The 10224-nt window shown below is 43.8% G+C and overlaps 1 protein-coding gene across 1 annotated transcript; it reads left to right on the top strand.

Annotated features, from left to right (window-relative positions):
- LOC128836912 (uncharacterized protein DDB_G0292642-like) lies at positions 1-9100 on the top strand. Its single transcript, XM_054027638.1, has 4 exons — positions 1-146; positions 2902-2996; positions 6763-6930; positions 7195-9100. The coding sequence occupies exons 1-4, from the start codon at positions 77-79 to the stop codon at positions 7648-7650; spliced, it is 789 nt and encodes a 262-aa protein (XP_053883613.1). The 5' UTR covers positions 1-76; the 3' UTR covers positions 7651-9100.
- Positions 9101-10224: the final 1124 nt, after the last annotated feature.

The following is a 10224-nucleotide window of genomic DNA, read 5'->3' as shown; positions in this document are numbered from 1 at the left end:
CAGACAGACGCTCTCTCCCCTGAGCGATAATTTTTGGAGGGGTTTTTCTGTCCCCTTTGTGTCTCCAGCTAAGACTATGGAATTTTTTAGGAAAGCAAATGAAGAGCCTGCACCAAAGTTTGTTCGTAGAAAGGACGATATCACAGGTAATTCTGGGCAGCATTTTCATTTGTTGTCAGCCTGATAACTTAGGTCCTTCCTTGTTTGTGGCAAACACACTGGGGGAGTGGTGAAGGGGCATGGTCTCACCATTCTGGAATGGAACTGGAGTTTGTGTAACCAGATGTTCACGCCATTTTGAAGCAGGAGAGCAAAGCAGAAACTTTAATTCATTGTGCGAATTACCTTAGTCTGAAACCTGCTATTTGGTGACTTTGCACCTAGAAGTTTCCTGTTCATCACACATAGCTCACTAGGAGAAGCAGCCGCTGGGTGCATGCAGCATGTGTGGACACTTTTCTCCCGCTTCTCTGGGGTGTCTGGAGAGAGGAATGGTGGGGAGAGGGGTGGCATTAGCGAAGCAGATGAAGCCTTTAGAGCCCACCTATGCTGTAGCCATAGATGGGGGGGGGTATGCCCCCTTTTACGCGCCTGGGACTCTGCCCATTCGTGGCCAGGCTGGTGGATCAGAACACAGATCCTGCCCCAGCTAAGAAGTTGAAAGTGGGTATGAAAATGATCATTACTTTAAATTGAACTAATGTAAAAGTATTTGTGTCAAAAGATGTAAAGAACCCTTGGTGGATTTCATACAGACAGAGGTGACAGTGGCGGGGGACATGCCCGGTCACGGACCTCCCAGATTTGCTGGTTGGCTTGTACTGAGCGTTTTGTAAAATAGTCTTGAGCATCGCTGCAGACAGCTCCATGGAGATCGCTGTTCAACATGTAGCAGTAGTCAAAAAGCCAGGACAATGTCAGGACATCTAAGGAATGAGATGGAGACTGACTATTATGGTGGGAGACATCAGATAGCGATGTTAGAATAGTTTTACAAGTTCTTCTTCTTAGCGCGCAAGAAAGTCAGTCTGAAGAAATGCTGTATTATTGCTAATTTTGTGATGCAGTCTCTTTTTGGTGGAGCTGCGGCAAGTAACAAGAGAGTTTCCCTTTCCTGTGCCTGGCGATATTCTGTAGGGGGGTCCTGTACATGCTCTGTCTGGTTTTTATGCCAGTCTAGCCGGCCTGAAGGAGCCAAAGGACCGTGAGGAAGAAGGCGCAGGAAGTCTGTGGTAGTGGGACCAGAGGCGGCTTTACAATAAAACACAGCAGGGCCCCCTGGCCCGGGCCCCCCAGGGCTGGGCAGCTACGGGGGCAGAAGCTTGGTCCTGCAGGCTCCTGCTGCAGGCTCTGCACCCACTGGCAACCAAGTTCACCCCTCTCCCGCCTCCTCCTCCGAGAGTGCCGCGTTCCTGCCCCTCCTCCTTCCTCCCTCCCAGCGCTGCCCCCACCGCCGAACAGCTGTTTGCCAGCTCCAGGCACTCCGGAAGGGCGGGGCCACAGCATGCTCCGGGGATGAGGCAGGGAAGAGGTGGGGGCGAGGCCTTGGGGAAGGGGGTGGAATCAGGGCAGGGTGGAGCAAAGGCAGGGCCCCCACACTCCTCCTACACATACCCCCTCTCCAGTCCCCTGCCATGAGCCGCTTAGGGCAGGGGACTGGGAGCACTCCCATGACCCCAGCCCCCACCCTCTGCCCTGATTCCTGCATGCCCCTCACACAGCCCCCTGCCCTCCCTGATTCCTGTACCCCCCCTCACACACCCAGCCCTGACTCCTGAAGCCCCCCCCCACACGCACACACCCAGCCCCCTGCCCACACTGACTCCTGCACCCTCCCCCACATCCCCAAAAGCACCTCAGGGTTTTAAAAGTGCAAGTCCCACATGTCCCATTGAAAGTCAATGATATTTGAGTCCCTAAATCCCAGAGGAACTTTTGTAAATATGTGCACCATAGACACATCTTCTGTCAGCTGCTTCAGTACTCTGTACCCCTCAACCTAAAGCAAATACTCACCAGCAACCACACATCACTGAACAAAACCACTGACCCAGGAACCTATCCTTGTAACAAAGCCCGATGCCAACTCTGTCCATATATCTATTCAAGTGACATCATCATAGGACCTAATCACATCAGCCACACCATCAGGGGCTCGTTCACCTGCACATCTACCAATGTGATATATGCCATCATGTGCAAGCAATGCTCCTCTGCCATGTACATTGGCCAAACCGGACAGTCTCTCCGCAAAAGAATTAATGGACACAAATCTGACATCAGGAATCATAATACTCAAAAACCAGTGGGAGAACACTTTAACCTGTCTGGTCATTCAATGACAGACCTGCGGGTGGCTATTTTACAACAGAAAAACTTCAAAAACAGACTCCAACGAGAGACTGCTGAGCTGGGAATTGGTATGCAAACTAGATACAATCAATTTAGGCTTGAATAGAGACTGGGAATGGCTGAGCCATTACAAACATTGAATCTATCTCCCCTTGTAAGTACTCTCACACTTCTTATCAATCTGTCTGTACTATCTTGATTATCACTTCAAAAGTTTTTTTTCTCCTACTTAATTGGCCTCTCAGAGTTGGTAAGACAACTCCCACCTGTTCATGCTCTCTGTATATATATACATACATACATACATACATACACATTCTATATGCATCCGAAGAAGTGGGCTGTAGCCCACGAAAGCTTATGCTCTAATAAATTTGTTAGTCTCTAAGGTGCCACAAGTACTCCTGTTCGTTTTGCAGTACTGTGTGCGAGCGTGTGTGCGTGCGCGTGTGTGCAGAATCTCCCAGACCAAAGATCCAGACTTGATAAACACACACAGTTTTGAGAGGATTTTTATGTTAATTCAACTAGTGTTTCCTCGCTTGTCAGGTGATGATGAGAACCTCATGAGGGTGGAAATGTCTTGTGGACATGCTGCAGATCCTGGTTCCTTAACGGGTTGGTGCCGAAGTCTGTTAGACCAGGTAAGAGAACACAGAAGGCAGTCGGAAAAGCCATACTATGTGTTTTTAATATATTTTGGTTTCTTCCAGAGATATGTCCCTTGAGATATTGAAATGTTCTGTCAAGTGGGAAAACTGTCTTCAGCTAGTAATGTGGGGCATTCTGAGACCATGTACTGTTATTTCCCCTCCCATCCCCCGCTTCCCTCCCCACCCAGGAGAAATAAGTAACTACCTGTGATGCAAAGAGATCATTCTTTCCAGTGACAAGAGAACCTCAGAAAGTTCAAAGGGTCCATTTCAAATAAACAACTGAAGTCCAGATGCTATTTTTAAAGCCTTTGAATTCTTTGAATCTTTTGAGTCTGCAAAATTGTGCTGGAAATGTGATGAGATCCAGCAATTCCTGGGCTGAGTTGGTACTTTTGGTTGTAATGATATTGTAATGTCAGGGGTACACAAAACAATGAGGTGAGGCCACATTATATACAAAACACTGAACACGGCCAGAGCCCTGACACAGCAATGACTGACTTCCTTAGAGCTGTCAACAGGCACCCCAAAAGAGCACTTGGTTTCAATTCCTACTTTCTGCCAGCACCTAGAAGTCTCCCTCCCACTGACAGCCAGGTAAAAGAGGAACTCAGCCAAATGGAGAAGATGCATGTAACTTTCCAAGTAGATATTCCAACAGAATGGTGTGCTAGTGACAAGCCAAAAACCTAAAGATTCAGATCCATGTAGAATTTTTTAAGCTTAATGAGCAACAGAGGGTCCTGTGGCACCTTTGAGACTAACAGAAGTTAGTCTCAAAGGTGCCACAGGACCCTCTGTTGCTTTTTACAGATTCAGACTAACATGGCTACCCCTCTGATACTTAAGCTTAATGAGAATCTCTGAAGAAAGAGACATGTACCTCCATGTGTAGAACATGTGTTAGAACAACTTGCAATCCTGCATCTTGGCAGGGGGGTAGACTAGATGACCCCTGCTGTCCCTTCTAACCTTATACCTCTATGATTCTATGAACTTGGAGAGATAAAAGCCGTCTGAAAATGCCACGCCCAGTTGTGGTTCTTTTGAGTACATAGAAGTAATCAGTAGTGCAGATTCTATTACACTATTTGGAAATTTTTTGTTTTAGTCAACATCTGTTTGGCATATCATCTGCCTTTGAACACTTTCAAAAGAAGATGAACCTTTCCAGGAATTATGACCTCTGCCAAATCATAGAAGATTAGGGTTGGAAGGGACCTCAGAAGGTCATCTAGTCCAACCCCCTGCTCAAAGCAGGACCAACACCAACTAATTATCCCAGCCAAGGCTTTGTCAAGCCGGGCCTTACAAATCTCTAAGGATGGAGAAAGTCCTGCTACTGGAGACCTATACAGAGCTAAGTACTCCGAGATAAAATAAAATTTGAGCACCTTGCCACAAGTAGTTTTCTATAACCCAAATAAACACCACAGTTTCAGCCTGTCATAAACATACAGATACGGGTAGCATAAAATCCCTCCTGGGCAGCTGTACTGAATCTTTACCTGTAAGGGGTTAAGAAGCTCAAATAACCTGGTTGGCACCTGACCAAAAGGACCAATAATGAAAGAAGATACTTTCAAATCTCAGGGTGTGGGGGGAGGTTGTTTGTGCTCTTTGTTTGTTCTCTCTCCGGATGGAGAGAGAGACCAGGCAGGTAAAACATCTTCTGAAAACATACTTGAAATGATCCATATAAGATTACAAAAATTGTAAATAAGGGCAAGGAAATCCGTTAGATTATCATTTGTTTTAGCTTGTGAATTTTCCCTATGCTAAGAGGGAGTTTCATTCCTGTTTTTTTGTAACTGTGAATCTGAGTCCAGAAAGGAATCCTCTGTGTTTTAAATCTTTTTATTACCTGTAAAGTTACCTTGCATCCTGATTTTGCAAGTGTGATTCTTCTACTTTTTTCTTTATAATAAAGAAGTTCTTTTAAGAACCTGATTGATTTTTAGTGTCCTAAAAACCAAAGGGTTTGGTCTCTGCTCATTTGGTTAACCAATTGGTTGGTATATTATTCTCAAGCCTCCCCAGGAAAGGGGGTGAAGAGGCTTGGGGGGATAGGGCTCCAAGTGACTCTTTCCTGAATTTTTGTGTAAATCATTTGGTGGTCCAAGGACAAGGAAGGGAATTTGTGCCTTGGGGAAGTTTTTACCCCAAGCTGGTAGAAATAAGCTTAGGGGGTCTTTCATGCGGGTCCCCACATCTGTACCCCAGAGTTCAGAGTGGGGAGGGAACCCTGACACAGCCAGTGCATTATCCTACGGACTTGATGTAGTCCTCCTTCAGAGTCTTCTATAAATGTGGCACCTGCCAGGGGGACATGCCTCACGAGTGCTCACCAACACAGAATGGCACGATATGCAAATAAAAGTGGAGGCGTCAGCCAGTACATGGGTATGTGAATGCTTCAGAAACTTCCTTGTACGTGTAACCCTCACCTGCAGTGTGGCTCTCCCTTCCTCTAATGGCTTAACCACATAGAGGTTTAACAAGTCTGTTACCGCCCCTGAGCTAACAGACATAAGCCAGGCAGCAGAAGCTCTTGCTTTTAGATGCAGAGGTTCCTGGATTCTGTCCCCACTGCCACCAATCCACCCAGGAGCACTGCATTACAAGAGGCAGTCTGTGGTTGGGCCTGAGTTATTTGGCTCCTGAAGTTCAGGATGGGCTTCCCCAGCTAGGGGAATGCGTAACAAGAAGTGGATGAATGTCCCAGAAAAGTTATGATCGATTGCAAAAAGGGATGGAGAAAAGAACAAAAATTCAGATAAAGCTATCAAGCCGTGTTGAGCCCTTTCAGATGATCCTAATATAAATCAGTGTGTGGTTGAAGAGGTCCAGAGTAGCCATCCCGAAACCAACGCAAAAGCACATTCTCAAACTGCACGAGGACTACCAACCTCTTCACGAGTCCTGCTTCCTAAATCTCAGTCTTTCGGTGCCGTGCGTGCTGGTTCAGTGAGCTAGTCTTAAGTTTAAGAAAGAAGGCAGGCTGAGTGGATGAGAACATGAAATTCCTCAACACCAAAGAGAGCATAAGGTATATTAAACAGCCAACTGTGGCTGGAATTGCTCTTCGCAGTTTTCCAAGCTGGGCACATACAGAACGGATGAGACCATAAAACAAGAGAGAAACAAAATAGGGAAATAAATGTTAAATACTGAAAGAAAGAAGAGTAATTTTATAAGTAGCCCAACAAAACAGCATAGATGGCCAGAATGGAGACCACAGTCAGAATCAAAGCAATTTTTCTTCAAATCACTGATTCCCCCTCACTTAAATATGAGTTTTTAGCCATGACTTTGGTTTTTTGCTTCAGGAAATATTTCACAAATGTACTCCTTTAAATACATTTATAAATATTTCACTTACTCAGTGACACGTTCATAAGCCTCAGATTAGCAAGTTATTTAAAAAAAAAACATAATGGGAAGTGAAGGTTGGTTATGACTATATATTATATATACACACATACACACACAAACACACACACACAGACAATGCTTTTCAACGAAGAGAGAGAAATGAAGAGTTAAGCTGCTTCAGAAATCAGAGAAAGCTCAATTTTTTCTGACCATATTTAACACCTCCATCACCACCAGAATCTCATCAGTAAAACTAGATCCAAATTCCAAACTAGCAAACAAACAAGCAACTCTATTAAGATGGAGTTAACGCTGACCTCAATAGGTTTCAAATTTCACAACTTTGCCTCTTTGACTTCTCCGCTTTCCTGGCCTACAGGGTCACTTGAAGTTTCACTGCCCTGCTGATGTTAATGGGGAGAAATGTGGGAAGGAATGGTCCTATCCGGAAGTCCGTCGGAATGCTTCACTCACTGAAACAGAGCAACGGAACTTTGAAGAAAAACTTGCGAAGTTTGCAGCTAAATATTACCATGACTACAAAGAGGTGAGTACGGATCCCTACTGCTTCTCTCCTCCTTCACACCTCTGCCTTTGTTTTAGTCATGATGGTGAAGCTGTGCTGCTCCCGCTGCTGCTGTTGCAGCAGCTTCCATGTTGCACCATGACAGTGATGCTGCTGGTTACTTATCCAGGGAAAGGAAATGGGAAGGAACTCCAGAAGTTATGTAAATACCATTTTGTGTCACTTTCTTTTTAAAAATTTGGAGTAACATTCTCACTCATGTCTGAAATTTGTTTTTTCGCCAAGTGTCCCAACTGCCACAGCTATGTGGAACGCCAAGATCTGAAAAACCTGAGGGTGGTCTGTATCCTCTGCCATTCGCTGAAGGGGCAAGCCTTTGAGTTCTGCTGGCAGTGCCTGAATCCCTGGAAAGGTGCTGGAGCACCATCCGAGAGGTGTGAAAATGTGGGATGCAAGAACCAGTCCCTGGAAGTCTTAGCAAACTGCAAGCTGAAGGATCTTCCGGGAAGTGAAATAAAAAACTGTCCTTCCATCCGTGCTTGTCCCACCTGTGGGCGACTCATTGAGCACATGGAAAAGTGCAAATATATGGTATGTCCACAATGTCACGTTGAATTTTGTTTCGCTTGCCTTGAAATTGCTCGTAACTGCCAAGCCAGCAAAGGTGGTGCCCATTTTCAATACTGTGCAAAACCACTAGCTCCAAAACAAACACGAATTCCGGTATGGGCTCAGAAATAAGCAAAATTGTTCCAGCCATACAGGGCAGGGAGATTAGGAAATGCCCCAGGGTCAGTACTCAGCTCCACTGCAATCCTCCCAAATGCAATGTTATCCCTCCTGTCAAATTAAGCTTGATGGACAGATAAGAGATTGATCGAGAGTCAGGACAAGCCCACCCCCTCCAATGACACTTTTTCCAGTAAGGATAGTGTGTGTTGAGGCGAATATTATAGGTCTGCTACACCTGATATTTAAGCCATACATAAAAAAAGAAAATGCTTGTAATATAAAATAGATATGCTATTTTTGTAGCTTGTTCATGATACTGGAGAACCCATGCAATTAACAGATACTCAGATTTTGCTAGACAGCAAATATACATTCATAATCATAATTGTATTTCCCCTCTCTACAAAGTGGCTAAGACTGAACCAAGCTTGAACAATACCAAATACAAGTGTTTTTATTTTCATAGGCTTAGGATAAAGAGGTTCGATCTTGGCTTTTAAAGTATTTTGTCTAACTGAATGAAAAACCACTATTTCTGTGCAGTCCTCCAACCTTCCCCACAGGGATAGGGGCGTGTGAAACATGTCCAGTTTTTCACACACAGTACTGCAATCTAACACACACAGCCTGGAGAGTCCCTTTTGAACCCAGTATTAATCACTTACTCTTTTCATGGGTAAGAAAGTTCAGGCTTGCCATTCATTGGGAATAGTGGGGGCTGGTTAAGACATACCAAACATACCAAATTTCTAACTATAATCCATTGTGAAGCTGTGAATAAATTGGTCTACGTACAATGTGTCATGCTGGCCTCACTGTGGAAGTTAAACTATGGGTCTTCTTTATTCCAGTACAGCAATATTCTCTGTTCAATGCTTGAAGAAAGTGATTCACAGATATCCACTATTGTCACAAAACAGTAGACTCTTCATAGTTAAGACTAGTTAGCATCTCACTGCAAGATGGATTTTGCTTTGCTTTGTATCTCCAAAAAATTTCTTGCTTTCAGAGGTTTAGCATTAAAGCTCATTGACAAATTGACTCCTGTTCTAAAGTGTTGAATAAATTGAATTAGATCTTTGAGATTTTAAAATGACACTTCTAGGAAGTTTTGGTGAAATTTAATGTTTGTGCCCATCTACTAGCAGAATGCTATCTGCTTATAGTATGCTTGAAATTTTGTGATGCAAGAGGATACTACTAGAACTGGTCAGATTTTTTTCTTCCTGTGCAAAATTTCACCACTACAAAAAAAACGTAATTTTTTTGGTCAATGTTTTCTGCTAAATGTTTCATTTTGTGAAAAACAGAAAAATTAAACTTTTGAGGTTTTGGGGGAGAACATTTTGGTTTTCACTGAATAAGTTTGTAATTTTCCACAGAAAGCAGACACATTCCATGGAAAACTCGGGTTAGTTGAAAACCCAATTTTCTGTCAATAAACAGTTTTGACTGAGAATTTTTGACCGTTCCTAGATAACTCCACGCCTGCTCACCATTGCTTTTGGTCCATGTACAACACTTAGGAACACAGAAGATAAAAGCTTTATACATTGTGACAAGATGGCTGATGTTAGTATGGTGGGTCCTGAGCTTTTCTTGGTGGGGGGCTGTCAGGGTTCCCTCCCCACTCTAAACTCTAGGGTACAGATGTGGGGACCCACATGAAAGACCCCCTAAGCTTATTTCTACCGGCTTAGGTTAAAAACTTCCCCAAGGCACAAATCCTTCCTTGTCCTTGGATGGTATTGCTGCCACCACCAAGTGAGTCAGACAAAGATTCAGGAAAAGGATGACTTGGAGTTCCTGTTTCCCCAAAATATCCCCCCAAGCCTCTTCACCCGCTTTCCTGGGGAGGCTTGAGAGTAACCAAGGTGAACACCGACCAGCCCTTTGGGTTTTTAGGACACTAAAAACCAATCAGGTTTTTAAAAACAGAACTTTATTATAAAGAAAAAGTAAAAGAAGCACCTCTGTAAAATCAGGATGGAAGTATCAGAGGGGTAGCCGTGTTAGTCTGAATCTGTAAAAAGCAGCAGAGGGTCCCGTGGCACCTTTAAGACTAACAGAAGTATTGGGAGCATAAGCTTTCGTGGGTAAGAACCTCAATTTTACAGGGCAGTCAGATTAAAAACACAGAGGATTCCCCTCTGGGCAAAACTTTAAAGTTACAAAAACTAGTGCCTTGATAGAAAGTGATTATATAATTTTCTTGTAGCCGTAACAGGTTTTTAGAGAAATGTGTGAATCTCAGATGGTTTAGAAATTCAGTTTTCTTCAAATAAGCATAAAAAATCCAGATGATTCGCCAAAGGCTGTTTGAATTATTTAAACATTTTGAGTCTGCAAAACGGGACTGGAAACATTACAATTCTGGCACTGACTTTGGAACCTAAATAAAGTTTTTTTAACATAATCGTTGTGTACAATTTTCTAGTTGTCAAAAAAGCAAACTGCAAAAACAGAATTCCATCAGGTGGCATCATATTGACACTCACATGGTTCAACAACAGAGTTGGAACCTCTAGATCCCCTGCCACTTAGCTAATGGTGTTACTGACTGACAGCTGTAGAGGTGGTCAT

Source organism: Malaclemys terrapin, chromosome 4 (genome assembly GCF_027887155.1).
Source record: "Malaclemys terrapin pileata isolate rMalTer1 chromosome 4, rMalTer1.hap1, whole genome shotgun sequence".
Taxonomy (NCBI): Eukaryota; Metazoa; Chordata; order Testudines; family Emydidae; genus Malaclemys; species Malaclemys terrapin.
Note: the sequence above shows the minus strand (reverse complement) of the source record. Positions and strands in the feature narration are given on the sequence as shown.

Excerpts from the sequence above, each read along its gene's own strand:
- LOC128836912 (XM_054027638.1), top strand. The coding sequence starts at position 77 with ATGGAATTTTTTAGGAAAGCAAATGAAGAGCCTGCACCAAAGTTTGTT. Across the intron at positions 147-2,901 it reads TAGAAAGGACGATATCACAG|GTGATGATGAGAACCTCATG; the intron begins GTAATTCTGGGC and ends CTCGCTTGTCAG. Across the intron at positions 6,931-7,194 it reads ATTACCATGACTACAAAGAG|TGTCCCAACTGCCACAGCTA; the intron begins GTGAGTACGGAT and ends TTTTTCGCCAAG.